Source organism: Sciurus carolinensis, chromosome 9 (genome assembly GCF_902686445.1).
Source record: "Sciurus carolinensis chromosome 9, mSciCar1.2, whole genome shotgun sequence".
Taxonomy (NCBI): Eukaryota; Metazoa; Chordata; class Mammalia; order Rodentia; family Sciuridae; genus Sciurus; species Sciurus carolinensis.
In genome coordinates, this window is record NC_062221.1 from 50,294,092 (window position 1) to 50,319,533 (window position 25,442).

A 25,442-nucleotide genomic window follows, 5' to 3' on the forward strand; every position below is an offset into this window, starting at 1 on the left:
GAGGCCGTGATGGCAAATTGGAAGTTTAACAAGACAGCATGTGATTATTGTAAATTCTGTACTACACAGCAAACATAATCTTTGATTCTAAAACATTATTTTTTCATTCTTCTTTGAATGACATACCTTAAATGTATAGTTTGACCAAATGAAGTCAGTGCAGAAAGTCTGCCTCTGTTAGAGAAGCGTCATTCATGCCAGTGGCTGCCTTCACTCTCTGGGTTGAGACTTTGAAATATACATTCTACGTGTGCCCAGGCACTGAGCAGATGATAGTTTACTCTTGGAGTATATTTAATTACAGAAAAATGTTCAGACAGATTGTAAATTTCAAATAATTTGTAAAAGGGAGCAAGAAACACATTTATCAGAAAATGAAACTGACTTTCTACTGTCCTATGGTTGTAGAACATTTTAATTGTCATTTGAAGCCACTTGGAAAGATTGCCCCATTTTTATTTTACTGCGATATTTCCAGAAATAATTGGGCCATCAACCAGAACTTACTTTGAGACAGATGCTTTTGTTTGAATGTGATACAACTTGAAATGCAAAGATATGAATATAAAATTATACATAGAAAAATTAATTGGTAACAGGGGCACACTTAGAGTCAGCAAAATTATTTGGGTGATATGCATTGTAGTTTCTTATATAATAAAAAGTGATTTAGTAGTTATGCTGAGTAGTACATGTTCTAAAGTTTCATTTGGTTGCAAACATCATTCCCTACTTAAAATGCCTGGAAGGAAAAAAAATGTGCATTTTACCACAGTTAAAACAAACTCTACTTGAGGCACAGTTAAAAGTGAAAGAATTACCAGCTGTATTGGACGTTACTGGCCTTGCAATTGCCTCCGATTTGGTTTCACAGAGAAAGTCATCGATGGAGGGGCTCAGGAGGGGTCTGCTTTCTTGTTGCTCATTCACCAGCTGAGAACAAATGAACACAGGTGTCAAAGGACTTTGTTAAACTGCAGAATCAGATAAATTAAAATGCAGCCTTGCAACAAAATGGGAATAGCAAGCCTACCGAAAATAAAAACATACATAAATAAATAATGGGGTGGGAGCAAGAAAGAAAAAAATACCAGAGGGCGGGAATGAGTCTTTCAGCACTGTCAATGTATTTCCGATGCAGCTAAGTTTGATATTTAAAGCTAAAGTTTTTATTTCTCTCCCTCCTGAAGTAGTTTTAGAATTATCCTCTAATTTTAATATGTGGAAAATGACACTTATTGAATTAGAGTTACTAAGAGTCAGTTCTGTTCCTGGCTTGGACAGAATGCTCCTATGAGATCTGTAGGGGTAGCTGCAGACTCTGAGGTGATGAGCCCTGGAAAGGACTGGTTAGTTGGTGTCTATGTGGTGAAGGGCAAACACATGGGTGAGTGTGTATGGATGAACATTCTCCTTTCCTCCCTCTCTTAAAAAGGTTCAGTCACCTAAAACACACCCTGTACATTTCCTTGAAATACTTTCGTAGGGTGAAATAAATGCTATTTCAAGAGAGTAGAAAATAGTACATTAACTATATAGGCATCTAGTCGATGTTTGTGAAAATCTTTTGTAAAATAGATTCCCATAAATCTGATCATATTTTTTCCATTAGCTCGTTCTATAACTTCCGCAATTTTTCAGGTAGATTTTTAGTGGGTACTTAATTATAAGTGGCAACCCACTACTTACTTTTGGTAATTCTGCACCTCTTTGAATCCAGACTTTCTATGGTTAAGGGGGAAATAGATTAAGATATACAATCCATTAATCCCTAAATTTACTGAGTTTTTCAGGAGTGGCATAGAATTACCAAATCAAAATATTTTGGGATTCTACTCACTTTGCTTCATTGTATTTTTGGCACAGTCAATGGTATTCTAACTGAGAGACTTTGGAAGATGCAAGGAACCTCAATATTAACAAATATGGAAGGAAAAAGTACAATTCTATATTTCTACTATGGAAGTATTTTGTGGTCATTCAGGCACTGGAAACCTTTGGTACTTCAACATATTCATGCTATTATTTAAACATAAGCAAATATCAGATCTCCAGTAGACCTCAAGATTTTGATATAGAGTGGGAAACTTTTTTTCATACATATTAATTTGTGAAAGTTTCTGAGGGATAAGCATTGAGAATGCCCTTGTCTTTTAGTTTCCAAATTACAGTGACAGATATTTCTTCAATTTTTGTTTAAGTGTATAGAATCTCACAAATTTTATTAGGAACCAAAGGTCTGCTTGGGTTTTAAACTTTTTATTATTATTTTTTTGATACTCCTTTAATCTGGGAGTGAAACTCTGAATCTTTTTGCATTTTGCTTTCTGAATTTGAATGATCTTAGGTACCACCCATCTTCTTTATATTGCAACATTTTTAAATGTCGAGGGGCTATGAGTCTCCCATGCTTGTGAGATAAAATATACTTGAGTTTTTGTAAATACCACAGTATATTTGAATTTAGGAGTTATTATAATATTTTCTAACAAAAGTCAATTTTATTATTGGGAAATGTAGTTGAAAGTACTGGTATAGAATATAATACTCTAGAAAATGAAGAGATGGATAAATTTCAGTAATTCTGTGAACTTTTGTGATTGGTGATTAGTGTCCCAGAATCTGTCTCTCATTTTTAGGTAGTTCATATACAAACTGTAGGTATGTATCAGTTCCCAGTGGAACCACACATTAATGCATATATCCTGGTAGAATTTGCTCTTTTAATCACATGTGCTGAGTGCAACGAACCCTTCTAATGTGGTGCTACTATAGTAATGTTATCCTGATTTGCAATGTCAAGTGGGATCTGAATTCTGATGTGTTATAATCTTTCATGGAAGATGAACACCACCATCAAATATGGCACCACACTATACTCATGCAAGTTATTTTAATAGGCTTGCACTAATGGAGCAGGGCATTCTGATTACTGGCCTCTTGTACGAGGTCTTACTGACCCATTGGCTAAAGTGAATAAGGCACAAAGACTACATTCAGTTAGCATAGTTGTGACTTAAAAAGTATGAAAAAGTATGGTGTCATAACCATCCTGTGACAACCATTATTTCTCTGAGGAAAAATATAATTTTATTAACAGATAATTAATAATAGCTGTGTCCTTTTAGTCATGATTTTGAAAATACAGGTTGAGTATCTCTTCTTTGAAATCAGGAGTATTTCAGATTCCTGATCTTTTTGGGTTTTGGAATATTTGCATATATAGATACACATGTGTGTTTATGTGTGTGTATATATTTGTATATATAAAATATGTGTATTTATATATTTATATATATACATAAATTGAGATATCTTAGGGATGAGATTCAAGTCTAAATGTATAATTCACTTATGTTTCACATATACCTCATGCACATAGCCTGAAGGTTATTTTGTGCATTTTTTTTTAAGTACCTCTGTTTTGGTCATGAGGTTCAACATGGAATTTTCCATTTTTGGCATCATGTTGATTCTCAAAAAGTTTTGGATTCTGGCATTTCAGATTTCAGATTTTTGTATTAGGGATACTCAACCTCTATCAATTTTAATATAGATAAGTATAAATGACATTACATCAAAATTTCCCTTCTACTCTTTGTTTACAAAAAAGGACAAAGAATGTATCCCTAAATCACAACTCTGTGCATATCTATGAGGAACAGATGTAAATTACTTATAGTTTTAGAAAATCGGGGTGTTTGATTTCTGTAGATACTTTTAGTTCCAAATGCTGAAAAACTATAGTCTGATAGAATTCTAGAGAGTGAGACCTTTGTCCACATACACTTCCAAATGGAAAAACAAGGAAAGGGCACAAATCAATGAGAGGGCTATCCTTTTAGATAAGTCTGCTTTATCAAAGGAAATAGGAATTTAAAAAAATTGGAGTCTCTTATTCAAATTTCAGATGTATTTTCTGGAGAAGCACCTCTCGCACTCCCAGACTTAATCAGCACAGGAAGAAAGGACTACCAGAGGGGAGGTTGTTTAGAGAGACCCCAGAGAGCCTCTCTAGTCTTCCAGACCTCTGCCTTGAGGCCTGTGTCTCTTCCATACCTGCTGACCATAGTGCACAACTGGACTGTTGGGAGCATACAATGGTCCACCTCCCACCACTGTGGCGCAACTATGGCTCTAGTCCACAAATATAAACCAAAGGGAAAGAACAAATTACTTTCTGAGTCAGTGTTTTCCAAGCTGGAGCACAGCTTAGCTGTTGAGAAATGCTCCTTTTGGAGTATAGGATGACTGTGGCGTTCCCAGGTGAAGAGGATGAGGGGCGCCATGATGGAGAGCATGGAAAGGGAATTGAAATTGAACAGAAAGAGTTTTGGTTTCGATGGAGAGGTGGAAGATGAAACGAGATACTACAAAGAGAAAGAGATCTTTGAAGGACCGAGATCCAAGACAACTATAGCTTAGATTTATTTACATCTTTCTCATCTTCAAATACGTCTGCATGCAACAGGGGTTTAATAAATGGCTGCCAAAGGAGGTAGTGATTTGGCACAAGTTGAACATATAAAATATCCATCTCGAACAGTTCAATTAAATTGTGTCTTCAGTTGCATGGATTTAAGACTAATTATTTTAACTGTAGGAAATACTATTTTATTTTTATTTGTACAGATGTTGTACAAATTTTAAGAGTTTTCCTGGTGCTCCTCTCCTCACTTGCAAACAGATTTATGGTTTTTCTTTTAGTGAATTGAGAATGAATCTTTTAGGTCATGAAGAAATTTTCAAGCTGAACTGATTCTTCAAGTAATCCCTCTAAACTTCACTTCCAAGTTTTATGTCATTTATTCTTTTCTTACATGTTGGTAAGATAAGATTTAATGATTTGCTTTTGGAATTACTTCCTTTAGTTTTATGCTTTATGAAATTCCTCATTTCATCCTTCAGGACAGAGTACATTGGTGTCACAAAAATAATAAAAGGTAAGTCTGAGGTTTCTAATTCTTTTTGAAAGCTGTGTTGGAGTGAGTACAATTTTGGTCTAATCAGATTATCATAGCTGAGTTAAAAAGACTCACTTTGTTAGTTGCTAAGGCTTTTGTCTCAGACTGTTTACATTTAAAAATTTTCATCTCTTATCTGCTCTGAATTCTTCTCAATATTTGGATGAGTGCAAAAACCCTTCTAGGGTTGGGGGTAGTTGAGCATTTGCTCAGTAGTTGAGCATTTGCTTATCATATGAGAAGTCCTGGTTCAATCCCCAGAGCAAACAACAAGAGAAAAGGCAAAAGACCCTTCAGGACCCCATTTAATGAACACATTGTCTAGGAACTTCCTTCAGTGCCAGGCACTGAGGCCCTTTCCACGTTCCTATGATTTACTCTCACTAGACTGTAACTTCTTTGAGAAGGAAAGACCTTATTGAATTAATGTTTGATCCCACAGTAGCAGATTAATAAATGCTGAGTGATTTTATGCAGTTTAACTGAATGGCAAACTGTACAAAAGAATGATTCCATTGCCATCCTAAATATCCTACTGCGTTTCAGCAATTCACAGAGGTCAGTTGTCCTCAGAAATATTTAGCAATTTTCTCGCAGGCATTAACTACACATCTAAGTCCATTTCCTCCTGTTGGAAATCTAGTACCTAAAGGAACATTTCCAAATGCACGTCTTTTACAAAGGATGTTAAATAAGTCTTCTACCAGGAAGTCAGGAATGCCAAGAGGGAATGCCTGATGAGAAAATGGAAATGAAGCCTATACCTGCCCTGCACCATGCAGCACCAGAGAAGGACCTGGGTGGACTTGAGTGGGAGGAAACTTGAAACCTCAAGGCTTAGCCTGACTACCTCCTCCAGAGATTTTAAATCAGAAAAGCAAATCTGGAGTGTTTGAGGGAAAACGGATAAGCAGAAAGGCGAGAACTTACATGGAGGGTTTTTTTTTTTTTTTTTTTTTAAATTAAATCAATCAGAAATCAAAAGACAATTGAGTCTTTACGCCTTCTTTGCAAATCAAATAGTCTATCAAATGACTTCAACTGAAGCAGGACTTATTCAGACTGGTCGGTTGATGTGGAACTATTAGTCACAATACACATGTAGACAATATCATCCAGTGTTAATGGATTTTTTTCTTTCTTAAAATTTTATCTGAAAACACATTAACCTTAGTTCAACTTGAATTACTCTAGTTTCAATTTTTAAAAATTAAGTCATTATGTGATTTGAGCTCTAGAGGACTATTTAACCAAGGTGAAAAGAAAGTATTTTACTTTTAAATGCTGTTACTTAAACTCTAGCATATGTTTATATTGCTTGCTTTGTGATTTAAATCTAAGTTGATTTATCTTTAAAGAAATACATTGCACAGATCTTCCATTAAAAATTTAGAGCAAAAAGTTTATGATAACATATTGAAAAGCAAAACACATTTTAGATGAGGAAATAATATAAAGGATAATAATTCACTAGTCCATAAATTATCTTTCTGATTAATAATCAAACTATTATTTTAGAGTAACATTTTATTTTTATATTTAAGTATTTTAGTGCTTAAAGAATAATTTAAAAAATTAAAACATTGACACTAAGTTAAAAACAATTGACAGACATCTTTGTGCTGGGGATTGAACCCAGGGCTTTGCACATGATAAGTAAATGCTTATATTTGTAATGCTGATTTAAAAAATTTCTAATAATAAATATATCTTTTATCTCATTTAAATGATAGAAAAACTTAAACTTGTTTTGTTTCTATATGAACAAAACACAAATATGCTTAGTATATGTGAGCATTTTAAAAATTCCTTTGCTATGTGTGACATTGTCGATTTAAAGTATGTGTCATTTGTTAAGTAGGTTGTCATTCATAATTTTATAATTGAACTACTTGCTTATGGTCTTATTAGTTCTATTTAAGTTTAGATATTTGTGCAATACATATCAAAATAGTAACTATTGTGAGAGATTCACTAATATCAAGCTAAGTTAACTAATTCAATCTATTAAAAAGACAACTAAATTGTTACCATGCATCCCTTAAACATTCAGACTTTTAGAGGTCTGCCATGGTAATCTGGCACCTGACAGTAAGTTCCTATGCGCTAATGGTACTAATGTCCATCCTCCAATTCCCTTGTTGCAAATCCCAGAGGCTCTTCTTATCCAGGCAAGCCATGTGATAACTTTCAATTCTTCGACTTCAATTAAATGTCAATCAACTGACAACTACAAACATTTTCCACACAAGATAGTCAGACTTATAAAATGAGTCTATATGTAGGGAAACAAACAGGTATTAGCATTTGTGATTTGGGTAGTACTAACATCTGGGGCAGGCAGGAGAACATAACTAAGGCAATTGTTTCAAGTTGGTTAATAGAAACCAAACTAAGTCATGTTTAGAAGTCTTGAGATTGTTCTTCCAGTCAAGGACATTATCCTTTTATCTTTATCAGACACAAAGTTAAATAAATAGTGATGTGTAAAGAGTGAGACACATAGGAAAACAAAGGTTGAGTGTGGAATAAAAAAAAAAAAAATCCCTTAACCAGAAGGGACCTAAAACACAGTACTAAGATGCTGTGCTCTTCTGGAAAAATGAGTCAGATGTAGCTTGCTTAAAGAAAAAAAAAAAAAAAAAAAGTATCCAGGAGATATGGTTGAAATGAAAATTTCTCAAGATTCCTTATGAGAGAAAAATACTTGCTAAAGCTATTTCATTCTCATAAAGATAATGGATTTTTCCCTATGATACAATCTTTTGGCACATATTTTTCTATTCTCAAATTGGATTTGTTACACTATCACATTTTAAAGCAACACCACTTAATAGAAATGTACTGAGAGCCTTGTAATTTAAAAATTTCCAGTAGCTATTTTTTAAAAAGTGAAAAAACCCAAGTAAAATTAATATTATATATTTTTTAACCCAATATATCCAAAATATTATCATTTTAACATGGCAAATATGAGAATTATTGAAGTAATAGTTTGCACACTTTTTTAAAAATCAGGTCTTCAAAATCTGTCCATTCTTTTCTTATATCTCAGTTTTGAGATGTTGAAAGTACCCAGAACCTACATGTGACTAGCCGCTATTGTATTGGATAGTACAGATCTAAAGAGGCTTTTCCCATACAGACTTGGTGAGTCACATTGGCTTTCCTCTGCAAAACTTTCATCAGTGCACACTTGTTTACATACTGTTTAAGTGTCAGTCTAGGACAGCATGAACTTGAGCTCATTTGTTAATTCAGAATTAAAAATGACATTAAGCAAAATGAGCAAATCTCAAGGGGTCAGCACTTTCTGAGTTCTAATCATCTGGCCAACTCTACTTTTTTTTTTTTTTTTTTTTTTTCCAGTTTGTTCAATGTTCTACATAGATGGCTTCACTGGATTATGTTTAGCTAAATCTAGTGGTGGAACATACCATAAGAATTCAATAATTTAAAAAATGTTGGAATGTAGGATTCTTGTACACTTACAATCTGTTGAGTGAAGTTATTAAATAAGGCAAGGGTCCATGTTTCAGTGATTTACTCTCTATTTTATCTATTATGAAATACTTGTCCCAAAGATGGTATTGAGAGAGTAGCAGTTGGACACATCTGGAATCTATGATGTGAGAAGTTGGCATCGACATACCAGTGATGAAATGGGTCGATGTATTCAGGAGTATGTAGCACTATGTCATAAAGAGCTCTACAGGAGACACTGGGACAGATGTGTTGAGACACTGGTACATTCACACAGGGTAACAAGTAAGAAGGTGGTATGGTACACGTACTGAATGCTGTGGTTGCCATGGGAAGTACTCACTTTTTCAGATCATTCTGCTTCTTTTGGGTTTGTGCACGCCACTGGTGCATAGCAGGGAAGAAGCCACTTGTGTATAGTGGAACAAGTATATTAACTAATAAAACTGCACTTGACTGAGAAATAATTGTATCACAGCTGTCACTGAATTAATTCCGTAAAATCATCAACACGACAGGTGCATTACATTTTATGAATCAGAATTCTTCATTTGCTGATTCATAAGCTGGCCAGTATGCAACAAGAATATGATGCATCAAAGAAAGCATTATGTAATCTTCATGCAGAGAAATTGTAACTAGTATCTTAGAAACAGTTAATGCAACAGGGATTAAAGAAGGAACTTGGTATGCACAAGTGTTTTGATTATGACAGAATGGTAAGTCAAAATTTCTTTTCTAAATTAAAAAATTCAAGATATTATTTTGCATTAAATTTTAAATTCAAGTTTAGGTTATAATAACAATCTTGAATAGTTGGAAAGGATTTCTGGAAAATACATAGCAACGCATGCTTTTGGGGAAAAAAGTTTGAGGATGGGAGCCTGTCTTAAATTGTGATGTCCTGAGATGACGTGTTGTAGCACAGTCATACCAACATTGGTATATAAGGTGTGCATGGCTCTGCCATTCACCAAAACCTCCAAGCAGTTCTCACTTCCCAGTTATTCACCTGAGAAACTATGGACTGAATATTTTGGATATGGGATTCACAAAGATCTGTTTCTTATATGTGGGAGATCAATGTAAAACTGCATATGCTCTATTATATAAATTAAGAATGGAGAACTTGGTAAATATGAAGCAAATTTCATTTCAAATACTATTATGTGTCACTGGGAAGAAGTATTTCTTCTTTGTGAATTAAAAAAATTCCTGAGAATCTAAAATTTATCCCAAAGTCCTGGAAATCTTTAATAACTTTAAAAATTATTCAATTTTGATGTTATATGTTATAATTTGGTTACTTACAACATAGTACTTAGAATAAAATAAACCACACATGTTGGCACCAGCTGGAGATAAGATCTGCTGATATTCTAAAAATAAGTTGCCATAATTTAGCTTTCGATATAAATGCCTTTCATGCGGACTGTAAATGGACATTTTTCTAATTCTAGGCATGTGCATATAATCGGAACTGAATCACTGCATTTACTATTGCATTATGGAAAAAATGAAATGTTTAAAATAACAATCTAATCTAAATTATAAGATAAATGCAAGTAAAAAATATTTTTCATTTAAGAATTTAAAACTGGTAGTTCCACAGAGTGGTGATGAGTATATTATACATATTTATGTAGATTTTACAGGGTGTTTCAAAAGTCCCTGAGCACATAGAGGATCCACAGTCTCAGTGTGTCTTTGCATACAAATGCAAACTTTCTTTCTATACTTGTTATAATAAATGCTGAAAATGGCCCTCATGTGCTTATAATAGAGATGGTATTTTTGTTTTCAAGGTCACTAAGAATAAGAAGGGTCACAAATGCCATTTTCTGCATGGGGACTCAGGGACTTCCGGCTCATTCCTGTAAATTAGATATCCACATAAATATGTATAGACGAATATGTAGTATGCATAGTCACAACATAAATATATTTAACATTTAAAAAAATTTAGGTATTCTACTGGTAAACTGACATATGTATACAATATAACTGTATTTATTCATAGGAATTTGATTTTTTTGGTTGTTCAAATGTACCATTATATTAATTATTTCTTTCCCAAAGTGATTAACAAGACTCCTTTTAAAGAAGCAGCATGTTTTACTTGCACATCCATTTTTTAAACTAAAGTTGAGTAATGAAAATTAATATCCATGAATAAATAACTAAATTTTTAAAGCAATTTTGATTTTCATTTATATTTGTACAGTTGTTTCATTGAAACTGTCCTTTTAAAAAATTGGTTCAAGAGTTAATGTTTTTTTTCTCTAGTTAGTGATCACATTGTCTGATATATTGACATATGTCAGCTTCCTACAGGAGCCCTATGGGTCTGCCCACCTGTGATGTCATAGTAAGGAGGGGCTTTTCTTCAGCAGACTCCTCCCTCGGTATCTCCTTCATCACCATGGCAACAGCCTTATCTGCCGCCCTAGAGCCTTTTCCCTACAACAGTGAAATCAACAATGACTTGTGTCAGGAGAAATCTTTAACTTATTATTTATTACAAGATATTCTAATGTTTAAAGAGCAATCCAACATAAATGAAGAGGTAGGCTGCTGCCAGTGCATCTTGAAGCTTTTGGCTGAGGAGAAAACACACAAAATCTGAAAAAAGATGGTTTGTGAACTTTTAGTTAGCTACTTTTTTACCTTCACAACTGGCATATTATATTTAATTTTAACATAGTATTTTATATGTATAATATATGTAAGGCAATTAACATGACATGAATGTATTTTTATAATATCAATTTTAAAACACTATGGCTTGCCTATTATGTTCATTTAAAATTGTTACTCTATGATCCATAAATATTTTGAGTGATAGGAGTTTGGGACAGGGATTGAGATGAGGATCTGCTTCCCACAGAGGGCTTTTGCTGAGTGGTCTTTAGATTCTGTCATTTTTTAGTGGATTGGGTATAAAAAGTGTAGACATAAAAATCTCTAAAATTCTTCAGTGGCTTGACATACCATGAATTCGCCCAGCTTGATTGGTGGAGACAGTATGAACTTGGTGAAAAATACATTTTCTTTTTGCCATTTTCAATGTTTTTGAGATGGAGGAATTTTAGTAGAATTTTAGAAATATCTTTTAATTGGAGAACTCTATAAATACAGAAGTAATAGATGATTAAAGCACTAAGTAATATATAATTAAGGCACTAATCTATGTATATCTACCTATTTCTCTATTTTTTTTATTATCTCATATAAACTGAAATATACACTGGAAAAGGGGTATGCTGGCTCTTTCTGTCTTTTGAGCTTACCTGATTATGAAATTTTTGAAAGTAAATGTGATATAATGGAAACAAAACAAAATACCTTCTTGACCCCATTAGAAACATCTCATACTATGTAAAAATTAAATAATTTTTAAATACTTTGAAAACAAAAACCTTGCATTTTCTCTGGTCTCTGGGCAGAGCCTCCCTAGAGAAACTCATTTTATGCTAAGAACGCATAGGAACAGCTATATTGTAAATCTAATTAAAATACAAACATAACATACAGAGATATCATAGGCAAGGAAATAAAAATGGACAGATGGGCATGTGTCATCTGGAAAGAGAATTAAGAGCAGGGGTCAATATTAACTCTGGAGCCTGATAAACCTTGATAGTTTCTATGCCACGAAAAAGGGTAGAGCAACATGATTATCTTGAGTTTCCCACGGGCTTTAAGTAATTGGAAGGTAGGTACACTCTGGGGGCAAAACAGTGTCCCTTTTCTCAGGTATTGACTTTCTAAACTGTAGTTGGTAGCAGGTTTTATTATGAGAACAAAGAGAAACTTTTTGCAGTTAATAGATCTCAAATGAGTAAATTTGTTTACAATGCTGAAAGTCTGTCTCTTTTCTTTGTTTTGACTTAACTAGCATTATTGAATGGTAACTCGTTATTTTCAAGATGGAATATCAAATGCTAGTGATTTTATTTAGCAGATACATCAGTAATAATTTTCAGATGTGTTCCGAAAAGGTTATATGTCTAACAATCCTTAGAATATCTGATTTCTGGGAAAATAAAGGGAATTGTAATGATTCACTGTGTAGCAAATTAGGGTGCATACTGATTGTAGGTTTCTTCTTTAAGGAAGCAGTGTGAACTTTCTAAAATAGAGGTGCATACAATTCTGGGAAAAGATTTATCATGTCACTATCAAACTTTAACATTTTTTCCAAATATAAAAATTATCTGACTGAAACATACCCTATAAGCTTAGTATACCTTTACAAGTTACTCTCATTTACATACTAAAATGTGGTTTACAACAAAAATTTTTTAGTTGTTTTTTCCAAAGAGCAAAATCACATGTGAGGAAATCGTTCCATGCTCCAAGAAGTTCTCATAATATAGCAATAAACAAAGTGGCATGCTTATATTTATATTTAAATTGCTACTATACTTAAAAGAATAAATCTAATATTACAAGATATAATTTTAAGAAATAATAGTTCAGACTCTTTTCTTGGGTTAAGAGAAAAATCTCAATTGATAAGCATCTCAAAAAATTTCAGGTCAATTTTTCAATATACCATTTATTTGAAATGCTACCAATCCATACACTACGTAGAGATATTTTTTACATATGCAACTATAATAGCTAAAATTAGCAACGGACATGCCATTTCACTAAAACAAAAATAAAAACAAAACAAAAATTAGTCCTTTCATGCTGAACTCTAGAACAAAGCAGTGGTCAGCTAGAAAGGATGTATAATAAACACATGCGGTGCTTTTTATTTCTTGCAGAAAAAACCCACCAAAGCCAGGGTCAGGTCACTTTTTTGAAGACAGTGCCACTTTTTCTTCAAGGTTACACCTACTACCTGAAAAGAGTCATGACACCCATGTTAGTGCCTGCTAGCAACTTTTTCTGTACAGCCTTTTGGCTTCTGAGATACTATCCCATGATCCTCACTGTTTTACAAGTGTGGTAGTCTGAGATCAGAAAGGGAACGACTGGCCCAATGACATCTCCGTGGCTCCAGATACAGTATCTAAGGCATTGCCAACTCAAGGGAAAACACTCATATCTCTCCTGCATCCTAGCTTCACCTCTACCTGCTATCATAACATCAAGCTGTGTTATTTCTGACTTCTCCTTTTATCTTGTGGGATAATACTTCTAGAATTCAGAATGCAGTCAATAATTGATTCAGCAATTCATGAAACTATTACAATTTGCTTATCAGCAGCTCTGCAGGGCTGACAGTAATATGACCATCCAGATTTTTTTTCTTTTTTGAAGTCAGTGGTTTAAAACATTAAAGAAGTATATATGCATACTTATTCAGTCTTCAAACCCAATTTTCTAAATAAAACTATATGAAAGGTTCAATACTGACCTATTATACACTGGAAATACACCCAAGCATGTAAGTGGCTTATATACTTTAGATCATATTAGGATTTGGTGCCTCTACATCATTCTTGGAAAGAACAGAAAAGAATTGTCAAACTTCAGAAGTTGATTATCACATTGTGACATTCTCTAGCAATTATTTCAGCCTATTTCTTTTCCAATAGCATGTGAAAATCACATTTTCCCACTTCTCTCTTGAATTTCTTGAGATATTTTTGACTGTTAGAAAACAATATTAGCATAAGGAGAAACTTATTTTCCCTGGTGCTTTGCTGTCGAAAATTCTATTGCCGTTTCTCTGTTTCTCTTATTATTTGTTTCTTCACCAATGAATTATATAAAATGATGGCCTTTCTCAGAATAACTCTTGAGAATAGTCTTGTATTTTCTATTATAAAAGCAGGCATAAATGAATGTTATGTAGGGAATATAGCCAGTGACATTAACGTTTATTAAGAAAACCCTATTTTGACCCACTTGTTTTCTTTTTTGTTAATGTGAAGATAGAGAGTACAACACATTGGATGTCATAGGATCTGTTCTGGCTGCATACCAGGCTGTGGAGCCACCAGATGTCTTTAGATGAAGTGGTGTTGGCTGCAGTCCTGTCTCACTGGGAAGGGAATTAAACTATTTTGAGATGCTACCATGTGCTGGGCACTCTGTTAGATGTCTGATGTAATTTTACTTGTTCGATCTCATGATAACTCTGTGGGTAGATAATATCTTCCATAGATGCTTGAGGACATCGAAGCTCAGTGCTCATGTGTTTTGGCCAAGGCCCCCAAACCATTCTGTGATGGAGGCAGGAGGAGGATCCAGGTGGCCTCCCAGGCCTGCCTGCTTCCCTCTCTACCACACTGGTGCTATTTGTTCATCTGGTTTAGGGAGTCTGGAGATCTCTCCCTCAGGTTCTCCACTGACTTTCACGAATGTTACTGTTTTTTTTAAAGTATAGGTGGCAGTCAGTATAATCACTTATACTGTCTCTGACTATAAGAAAACTCTTTTTTATTTTTGTGGTGGGGATTTGAACCCAGGGCCCCCAGCATACTAGGTAAGGGCTCTACCAGTGAGCTCCAGCTCCAGCATCCATAGAAGATGAGCAATGTTGAGACATATTTTTCTCCTCTTTTCTGGAAGAATCAACGATCCACAGTTTCACTCAGAATCACATTCCTAACAAAATGCATCTGTTTCTTTTTATCTTCATAGAAAACTAAGGTAGGCATTTCAAGTGTGCAAACATTTTATTTTATGGATCTTAATAGGTTTAATAAACTTTAGCTTCATCTGATTCTTACTAAACACTAAACGCCATTATGCCATCTTTACTAAGATTTTCTTGAGATCTATTTTGGGAGCATGAAATACTTAAAGAATGTAATTCCACAGTTACAGTTCATTTGTAATCAATTTCCTAGTTGCTGACTTTCTTACCACTACCATGGAGTTTGCAATTTAAAAATGATTTTTATTATCTATCAATAACAATCTAGACTCTATTAAGAAAAAGATATTAAGCAAAAGAAATGCAAAAATATGAAAATAGGGGAAAAGTAAATGACTACAATACTAAATAACTTTGCTATCCTAAAACTAGTATGTGGATTTAAAATAATCAAAAGCAAGAACATATTGTTACTAAAAATTGAGAAAAAACAGAAATAGGAAAATAAAAATAATACCTCTGATATTTTCATGCATTTTCCAAAATTTTATATTTTATTTTTACAATATTGGAAATTAAGTAGTGTTTTTAGGATGAATGTTTTAAGGGTAGACATACTCCTTCAAGCTTATAGGTATTAATCTATTGCATATATTTCTTCATATATATATATATATATATATACAATACATGTAAACAAATATAAAATGTATCTATATAATTTTAAAAACACTGAAATGAAATATTCAGTTTCACATTTGCTAAAAATTATAGCTTTCACAAATCTGCACGTGGACTTAAGCACCTGCAGAAAACTGACCATGAAAAGACTGGCTGTTCTAATGGCTGTTCTCATGCTCACATGCAGAGGCTATTTAATTCTGTCACTTGGGAAGGTAAATGTCATGGTAAGTATCATGCTCTCTTTAAACTCCCAACATGGGAAAAGTTCAGGTAATGTTTCCCAGTGACTTCTGCCTACCATTTTGTGTCCTTTCCCAGTTTGGAGTGCTCCTATAGATTTTCTACAACATAGATGAGGGTTCAGGACGGGCTAACTCTACCTTAACTCATCTTCCACCCCCCAAATAGAGCATTTTGTTCATTTTTAAATAGAACAAAATCTGGGCATATTGGTTCTTCTTTCTAAACATCTTGAAGGAAGCTCAAATCTAGTTGTAAATAATTGGGAAACATGGACAAAATTCTCTCTTTTAATCAGAGATTCAAATGTGAAATTCACATCTCATAATGAATTCCTCATTGGTTCAGTGATCTGTAGCTAGAAATAATGTGATTTCCTATTCTCTAATAAAAGTAGTCGAGTTGCAGCAAATAAATTAGTGACTATTTAATTTGCAATAATGGCACAGGGCATTTAAGAGGTGGGATCCCCATGCACCACCTATTTCTCCCTTGCTGTCTTTATCCCCTCCCTCCAGCGTTGTATTTTTCAGACCCAGGTGACCCTGGTGCCTACTTCTCCAAGCCATAACCTTTTCCAGGCAGTTTTCTGGGATCAGTGAGGAGTGACTCTAATTACCTTCCAATATACAACTCTTGTGCCTTTGGTTTGTGTTGGGTGTTAATTGGTACTTTTTGTTTTGCCCTTCTGGAAGGACTGTAGATGGGTGAAATAAATGGATAACGATTTCCATGATCTTTGACTACAAACCTCCACCCATAAAATCACTGAGATTTCAAGCCCACCCTGTGCAGATTCACTTTCCTAGGCCTGAATGCTTGGTGCAGGGTGAGAATATAACTTTCATAGGCCCATTGCTTTATAAAAAACATTTAAATCATATTTTATGACTGCATTGACATAAAGACAAATAATTTAGACTGGATATATTATCACACTTTATTATGAAATGGTCATTTTGGGGGTTTTGATTTTAATGATGAAGACATTTTTATGGGCCCTTAAAAGTACTGTGGGTCCTATGTACTGTGTTCATCATACCTAATGAATAAGTTGGCCCTTCTCCTCGGGAGTTGGTGTCTTCTCAAGTCAGTGTGGCATTCCTGCTGTGATGGCCCTGTCCCTGGAGCTGCTATCTCTGTCACCTCTGGGTGGACTAATTTAGTGGGCCCTGCATTTCCATCATGGCTGCCTGTCCTAACAGGCCCCTCTGCTGTTGCCATGCTGTTCTTACTATTTTTAAGGATTTCAGTGAGTCTTTCCTAATAGTACTCACGAATTTCACTGTGTGCACAATCAGTAGTTCATCTTATAGTCCTTAAAACATGCTCTTGAAAAAAATCCAGAGCATTTAGAGTTGAGATAGAAAGCTCCTGAGTGTATAGTATCCTTACTCTTAGAACATAAACGCCTCCAGAAAACAGGTCACAGCGCTTTGTTCTCTCTTGCCTGACTATCCAGGAGCACTTCTGAGGAAGTTCAGTCAACTTCTTTCTTCCTTTATTAAGAAAAAATCTCTCTTCAATGGTCAGAGTCACCAATTGGTTCCAAAGCACTTCTTGCCACATTTTTTTTTTTTTCTGATTGCATAGTTGGTCACTTGAGGAACAGAACTGTCCAGTACCCCAAATTCCGTAGCTGTGCATGTAGTTTAAGTGCCTCCCTGGGGCCTTATTATAATCCTTTATTATGTAAAATTTTTCAGTTATGTCTCATCAATGACACTGTATTGTGGGAGCACATACTTATGAACCATTTTGCATTACATGGTATAAGTCTCTACAGGTACATAACAGCTACTCAGGTACACTTAATAAATATATGTACTGGGTATCTTTCTCAAATTATTTAAGATTTTTGAAATCACATGATATGGCCAACTTTGACAGACGTGAGTCTGGATCAGATAAAACGTTTTAATTAGATGGTTAAGGAATTGAAATACTTTCAAGCATATAAATGGAATTCATTAAAATTAATAAAGTGTTGCCAGGTAAAAGATGCTTAAAATTTGCTCTGAAGGACAGATAAGACTTTTTTTTTTTTAATTAACAAGATCCATTTGTCCATAAATAATTCACCATTTGTTTGTTCTTTGGAGAAGGTTAAACATTCTGGTCCACTTCAATCTCACTATTGTCCCCAGATTATTTACCCTGATTCTTAAAACAGATGGTCAAGGCAAGAGCGCTCAGTCCTCCTCCACCTATGACCAGCTCTGAATTAGTGAAGTTTTACTTTCAGGTTTCCTCCGTTTAATGTGGCTCTGAATTACTTGTGACTTATTTTATCTTAAGGATGAGTTCCTTGATGTATACTTGCAAGCAACTCTTTCAGCTTAGAGTGATCTGCCTTAAACATTTTTCCTCTTTTGACATTGGCCTTATATTGAGGATGTCATAAAGAACACACACTTGATTATTAAGAAGTAAAAGTAGAATGAATGTTAAGTTTTCTTTTGTTGAGAGATAAATCTAAAATTTGTTATATTCTGAGAGGCCTTTGAGGACTGTTTGAAATATGTCCCCCCAAAATGCAATCCAAGTTAAAAGGCTGTTATTATTTTCAATTCCTAGTCAAATAGATCATTAAAAAAAAAAAAAAAAAGGAAAAGAAAAAGAAAAAACAAAACCAAAAAGCCCATTTATTTTAGTTTTAAGAAAAAAGGAAAATGACTAAAAAAATACAAGTCCTGAAGATTACTTTCTTTTTCTTTTCAAAAAATTCCCTCCCCTTCAGTACAAGCACTCTTATTTGCACAGATAAATGGATGTCACAGCACTCAAAAGGAAGTGAAGTATGAAGATCATTCATCACCTGCATGGGTAGTTGCTGAAACTTTGCTGGATCACTAGTGTTTGGGGCATAGCAGGAGGTGAGATGTGGCCTCTTTTGGGGAAGTCAGGAAGAGATCTTGAGGCCTGCTTTCTAAGTGTATACACGTAGCCATGCAGGTGTCGTGTACTGGATCTTATAAGGACACCGGGGAGGAACCACATATAAAAAGTTGGGTCCTTAATTATTATTACACTATTTTCTACATTTTCTATAATTAGAAAATATTCCAAAGCAAATATAATGAATAAGAATCTGTATAGGTAATAAGTGGTCAAGATGATGAAAAATTTCCCTTGCATTAATGTAGTTACCTCTAAAACAGTTTTACTTATCAGTGATTCAATTCATTCCCCCAATTTCTTGCCTTTGGTAAATAAAATATACATACCAAATCAAGGAACAAATCACAAGAAAGAATTTTATTCTCCTACCAAATTGGAGGTCTTTAAATGTTGTAGGTCATTATCTTGGTCATTATTCCTTCCTTTTTAGAAACAGATGAATGACCATGTGTTAAATATACCCGTACCAAATTATTGAATCTGAAACAAGTTTATCCAGATGCCATAAGATGGAGTTAACTGTATCTGATTTCATTCTAGAAGAAAACCATTCACTCTTGAATTGGAGTTCACCCCCTCTATGAATATTTCAGGCAAATTCTATTACTAATTGATGAATCGGAATTGTGGCATTAGAGCCTGATTGTTCTGTAGCCTTCTTTGTGGCTTTCCTCATTTTCCAGCAGGTGCAAGTGCCTTTATCAGCTTGTTCCCCAGTCACCAAATGCCCCAGTTTTGTTGATACAACTTAGGAAATGCAAATTATAGAAATTAGGCCAAATTCATAAGCTGCTAGCCAAGAAGGTCTGCAGCTAAGGTATTCCATCTGCTTGACTTCTCTGAAACAGTTCCAAGAGAGAAACTGAGGCTTTGGGAATTCCCTATATTAAAATTATGGATTGACTCCTGGCATTTCTGCTTGTCTTGATATTCCTCTGGGGGTCATTGGCAGTGTGTGGGTGGTCTACTCTTAATTCCTCTGGGTTCCTTAAAGCAGATGAATATTCTCTTTCATCCTGTGAATAGGGAGCGAAAGTACAGAGAAACCTTGGCACTGTGAGACACAGTAAAGCCAGGTGTGGTCAAGGTCATTACCAACTAATGCATCCAGTACATCTTCCAGAGTCAATGGAGAAAGAAGAAAGGCCATGTGACCTGTTGGCTTTCACACTGGGACTAGAGTCAAGACAGAAATTTCAATCCCAGTTCTGCATTTTGTAAAATATTCTAAGCCTCCATTTTACCTTCTGGAAATAGGACTGAATTATCAACTACTTCACAGATTTGTGAGAATTAAAATGATATAGTATATATGAAAACACTTCCCACAATGCTTGGCACACAGTAAGTACCCAATACATATTAATTGACTATGAACTGCTACTGCCAAGATCATGGACTTTGTTGACTTAAAATGATGCAATATTATGTCTGTATTCATCCATGGAGTAAGTAGCCATAGTTCTGTTCTCATTGTTGTATAGTATTCCGTCATTTGAATATACCACAATTTATTCATTTAACTTTTTTTTTTTTTTTTTTTTTTGGTGCTGGGGATTGAACTCAGGGCCTTGTGCTTGCAAGGCAAGCACTCTACCAACTGAGCTATCTCCCCAGTCCTCATTTAACTTTTGATGAACATTTGGGCTGTTCCAGTTTTTGACTAATATAGAAAACACTGAATGAACTTGAATTTAGAAGCCCTAGAGAGTATAGAGAGACAAATAAAGGTAACTGAAAAATAGATGTGAAAAGAGACTTGAATTACAGCAACAGAGACACAGAATAATCACAGCATGGATAAAAGTTCTAATCCTTGAACAAATTCAGAGGAAATTTGAGTATCTGTAATCAATAAGCAAAGTCTAGGGCTGGGAGGACTTAAATCAAAGGACTAATAAAGCATGGAAATAAAAAATCAGAAGGAAGAAGAGGATACTCAATCTAGCCACCAGTAGATAACCAGAAAGCATTTTTACTAATGTTCTGGGATTAGTGACTGTTAGGTGCTACGGGGTGGCTACTAAAATTCTTAAGCTGCAAGCCTTCGCCTTAGTACATAAGAATGGGACTCTGGAAATGGGGTTGGTAAAGAGGTCATTAAGTTAAAAGGAGGTCTTTGAGAGTGGGTCTTAATCCAATCTGACAGGAATTCTTAAAAGAGCAAATTAGGACAGACATGCACAGAGAGAAGACCATGTGAAGAGACAGGGAGAAGATGGCCATCTAGAAGCCATAGAAACCTCACAAGAAACAAATCCTGCTGACACCTTATCTCAAACTTCTGTCTTCCAGAACCAGGGGAAAATTAGTTTTTATTGTTTAAGTCAATCAATCGATGGGACTGTTTTATGGAAGCCCCCAAAACAAATATGGTCACAGAACAACCACCTCTGAGTGATTCCAAAGTGGTTAGGAAAATCCAAAGACAGTTTACTCACAGGGTTATTTAAAGCCTTCTCAGCAAATTCCTTTTCTGTGTTTTTTTTTTTTTTTTTTTAAGTGTGATCAAAAAACTTCATAGATACTGAAAACTAGAACTTCAAAATCCTTGGCCACCTGTAATGGACAATGACCTATTTGTCAGGGAGAGTTGCCCAAAAGAAATTCAAATGAAGAATGAAGACTGTGCCTGGAGTAGTCAGTCAATGCCAACGGGGGCTCTGCTTTCTCAAACTGAACTGAGGTTTGAGACACATGACCTTGAATTATAGTTTGGAACTTCTTGAAAAAGAATTTTCTTGTGGAAAATCAAAGTTTACTTTGATTTCTCAAGCTCGAGAAATTACTTGCTTCCAACTTAAAGTTTATTAAATTATATACATCGTAAAGTGTTCGATTAGGTAATATAAACCAGTCAAGATGTATAATGTGTACAAAAATAGCAATTAAAAATGGAACATTTGGAAAGAAATCACAGATTACTGATAGTTTTTATATTTTTCAAAAAGCTCTTGCTAATTTCTCTGCAGTATATTTTGGGTCAGGGCTTGTAGCTTGTCTCTGGCTATCAGACACAGGCCAGCCTGTTCTGACTTATACATGTAGATATCAGCTCAGGATGACGTCCAGAGAGGACTTTAAATGAATTAGGACCCCCGAGGGCCTGAAGGTTTTAATAAACCAACTTCCCCTTAAATCTGTAATTCCCACTCTGTTGTTTATGCACATGATGTACCAGTTCATTTTACTTTTCTAGTAAACTTTCTGGCTATAATCACAGTCCTGATTAATTCTAAATGTAGTATACTTGTTATAAATATCAATAGATGTATGAAATTTGCTACTGGAACTACTACTTAAGTACTTAATTAAAAAACAAAGACACTTCTCAGTTCTCTCCCCTATCATTCTTGGTGATATCTAGGATGGCTGGGCTAGGAGACCAGGCAGAGGACTCCAGACCTAGTGTTTGGGTTGTGCATAGACCAAGTCCCACTATCTGTATTTTACATCTGCTTTCTTAGTGGCTGTCCTTCAACTGGCAAACCAGAAGGAAAAGAACGTTTTTGCCTTTTTTCATATATTATTCCATTTGCCTATCTTTTAACTCTTAAGTTGCTGAGGGTTGCACTAACCCTGCCTTGTATGGCATGTTTTTATGTGATATGGTTACTGAGGTTGAGTGTGATCTATGTTGACAGAGCACAGGATGTGGAGTTAGAAATAAGGGTTTGACCCAGAACGAATACTTTCCTTTCTTGTGTGACCTTGGAAAGAGAACTTGGTTTCTAAGATGAAGAGTAGGGGTGATGCTAATAATGGCCTTGCTGATTTCACAGGTTTTTTGTGAGGATCAAAGAGATGATATATGTAAAGGTGAGTGTTCAGTATGCTCTAATAATGCTATAAATCAGCAAAATTCTATTAGCTGAGTAAATTATTTTCCATATGCATTTGGGAGTCCATAGTATCTGAAAGACCAATTTATTATTTTGAAATAGTAATCTGATAATGCTATACTAAATGAAATGAAAAAGTTAATGGATTTCCCCTAACAATAGAATCCAAGGCAAGTCTTGATCTGGCCCATTATAGCTGCAGTTGCAAAACTCCAAGGTACCATAAGATTGCTAATGAATCATGAATTCATGGACTGTATTATGTGCTCTAGAATTGACAAATAGAGAGCCCTATTAGGAAATCTATCCAATCAAAGTTATATAATCATAATATAAAAGTGACTTTCAACTTTCACAGTCTAAAAAAGAAATTAATGTAGAAGGCATTAAGATTCTTAAAACATTTCTAGCAGTTCCAAAAATACATATTTCTACTAATTAGTTCAGTGTTTTGACTGATGAATTATAAATAAGCATTACATTCATATCTTGTTTCCAGTTCGGAAAAATTAGGAGAGTTTGGTGGACCAATTTACTCATGGATATATTGGGTCATTTCCACTATGCTGGTCATTAAACGTGATTGCCTAGGTCTCCTATACTGAAAATAATGCTCATACTTTGTGTCCCAAGCTACTACAAATAGGCATTAGAGAAATCTAATCAGTTTTAAGTTGCTTATGAAATTTTTCCAATGTGCTATAAGTGGATTCCCTGCTAGTTCCTACATTTTCTTCTTTCTAACTCTCAGATATATATCAAAAGAATTAACATTTAAAAGAAATTTGAATTTAACTCAGTTCAACCTGCTAAATAATGCATTGTGACCTTTTAGATCCCAAGATAAAAGCAACTACATGATACTGATATTTAATTAGAATTTAAAATTCTAGATAGATGTCATATATATATATACATAAACACACACACACATATATATATATATATAATTCATTTAACTTTAAAATCTGTGTTGTTCTCCCATTGATGTGTTATTTTAAATTAACCTTTTTTAAGATTCTCAGAAAGTAGAAGTCTTACATTATCTATGTAAGCTATTCCTACAAACACTGAATTAAAGAAAGTTGAAAATGTTTTTGTCTTACCAAAATTCATCTGTCTAGAAATTTACATTTGTCTTAACTTCCTCACCTATCTCATTAATAGTACCATAAAATTTCCTTCTAGCTACTTGTAACCTGTTCAGTTACAATAAGACAACGATCAGCATTATCACTTATTTTCTGGAAGATTTCATATTTACCAGAAAAGATTACAAACAGGAAAGCAAGCTCACTTGAAGGATTCTAAAATTTCAAGTCATGTCAATATTCATGCAGCCCCATCTCTGGCAAGTACATCTGGAAGAACTATAGAGCAAGAACAGATGCAGCCAGCAAAAGCCCTGATGTCCTCATTCTTCAAAAAAAGTACTAGGCTTAGTACTTATATTGCACTTAATAAGGGAGAAGGACATATTAACATACGTTGGGAATATTTGCCCCTAGAAAAGGAGGTCTCCCCCGGTCAGTCTTTTTTTTTTTTTTTTTTTTTTTTTATTGTAAACAAATGGGATACATGTTGTTTCTCTGTTTGTACATGGCGTAAAGGCATACCATTTGTGTAATCATAAATTTACATAGGGTAATGTTGTTTGATTCATTCTGTTATTTTTTTCCCCTTCCCCCCCACCCCTCCCACCCCTCTTTTCCCTCTATACAGTCCTTCCTTCCTCCATTCTTGCCCCCCTCCCTAACCCTAACTCTAACCCTAACACTAACCCCTCCCACCCCCCATTATGTGTCATCATCCACTTATTCCCCAGTCAGTCTTGAGGTGATGAAAGTTTTCAATTAATTAGAATACTCCAGTGCCTTTGACTCTTCTTGTTTTTTGAAACTTTATGGTATTTCATTACACCTAAAAACACAAACACTTCCTTTCTAAATTTCTTACAGTTTAAGACTGTTTTTCTAAAATGTTACCCTCAAAGTTCTCGAAGGGTCAGATATTTAAAAGGCCTACTTCCTATTTTTTTTCCCTTAGGCCAGACAGTTGCTTTAGTTACTCACATGTCTTTTATTCAGCTGCCTAAAAGAATTATATTCACTTCACGGTCTTGTTTTCTTTTATAATAATGTCTTTAAAGACCTCATTGCAAATTGTTTTAAGAGATTTTCAATTTTAGTAAAATAGTCAACCTACTCTGTTAGTAAAGTCATCAAGATTGTGTATGTATATTTTTTCTGCATGAACTTCCCAAGATTTTGAAACATAGTTTGTTCAACTGGTTTAGGGTTTGACCTTTACTTTGAAAAGTTAAAACCAAAGTTTGCATTTTTCTTTATTTAAAAAAATTGGAACTAAAAATTATTTCTTGAATTTGGATATTTTAATATTATTGTGGTTTCATTTACAACAGTAAAATAAACCCATGGCATAGTAAACAAGTGACAGTTTTTTGAAGAACTTAACTTAGATTCCTCTATTATAGAATTTATTGTCTAGTTAAGTTTCTTTTTTCCACTTTAAATTTTTTAAATTTGTTTTAATTAGTTACACATGACAGTAGAATGCATTTATGCATTTTGATAAATCATACATAAATGGGGTATAATTTCTCATTTTTCTGATTGTGCATATTGTAAGTCTCTTTTAATCATTATGGTGGAATTTTACTTGTTAATTTGTTTTCAATTTGAATTCTGTAAAGGTTTATGATTTTCTTTTGAAGTCACATCATGTCATGGGATGTCCTGAGGTCTGCGG

General features: G+C 34.4%; 1 protein-coding gene across 14 annotated transcripts in view; it reads right to left on the reverse strand.

Annotated features, from left to right (window-relative positions):
* The window catches only part of Pex5l (peroxisomal biogenesis factor 5 like), a 215,359-nt gene that overhangs the window by 78,498 nt on the left and 111,419 nt on the right, over positions 1–25,442 (reverse strand). For 11 of the 14 annotated variants that reach the window (XM_047563856.1, XM_047563854.1, XM_047563858.1 and 8 more), the window contains 2 exons: positions 10,803–10,907; positions 822–933 (listed from right to left, as the gene is read on the reverse strand). The exons of 1 other annotated variant lie outside the window; for it this stretch is intronic. In XM_047563856.1, the coding sequence (XP_047419812.1) occupies positions 822–933; positions 10,803–10,907 (217 nt within the window). The remainder of the gene's footprint in view (positions 1–821; positions 934–10,802; positions 10,908–25,442) is intronic. 2 more of the 14 variants (XM_047563860.1, XM_047563852.1) reach the window with 1 other exon arrangement.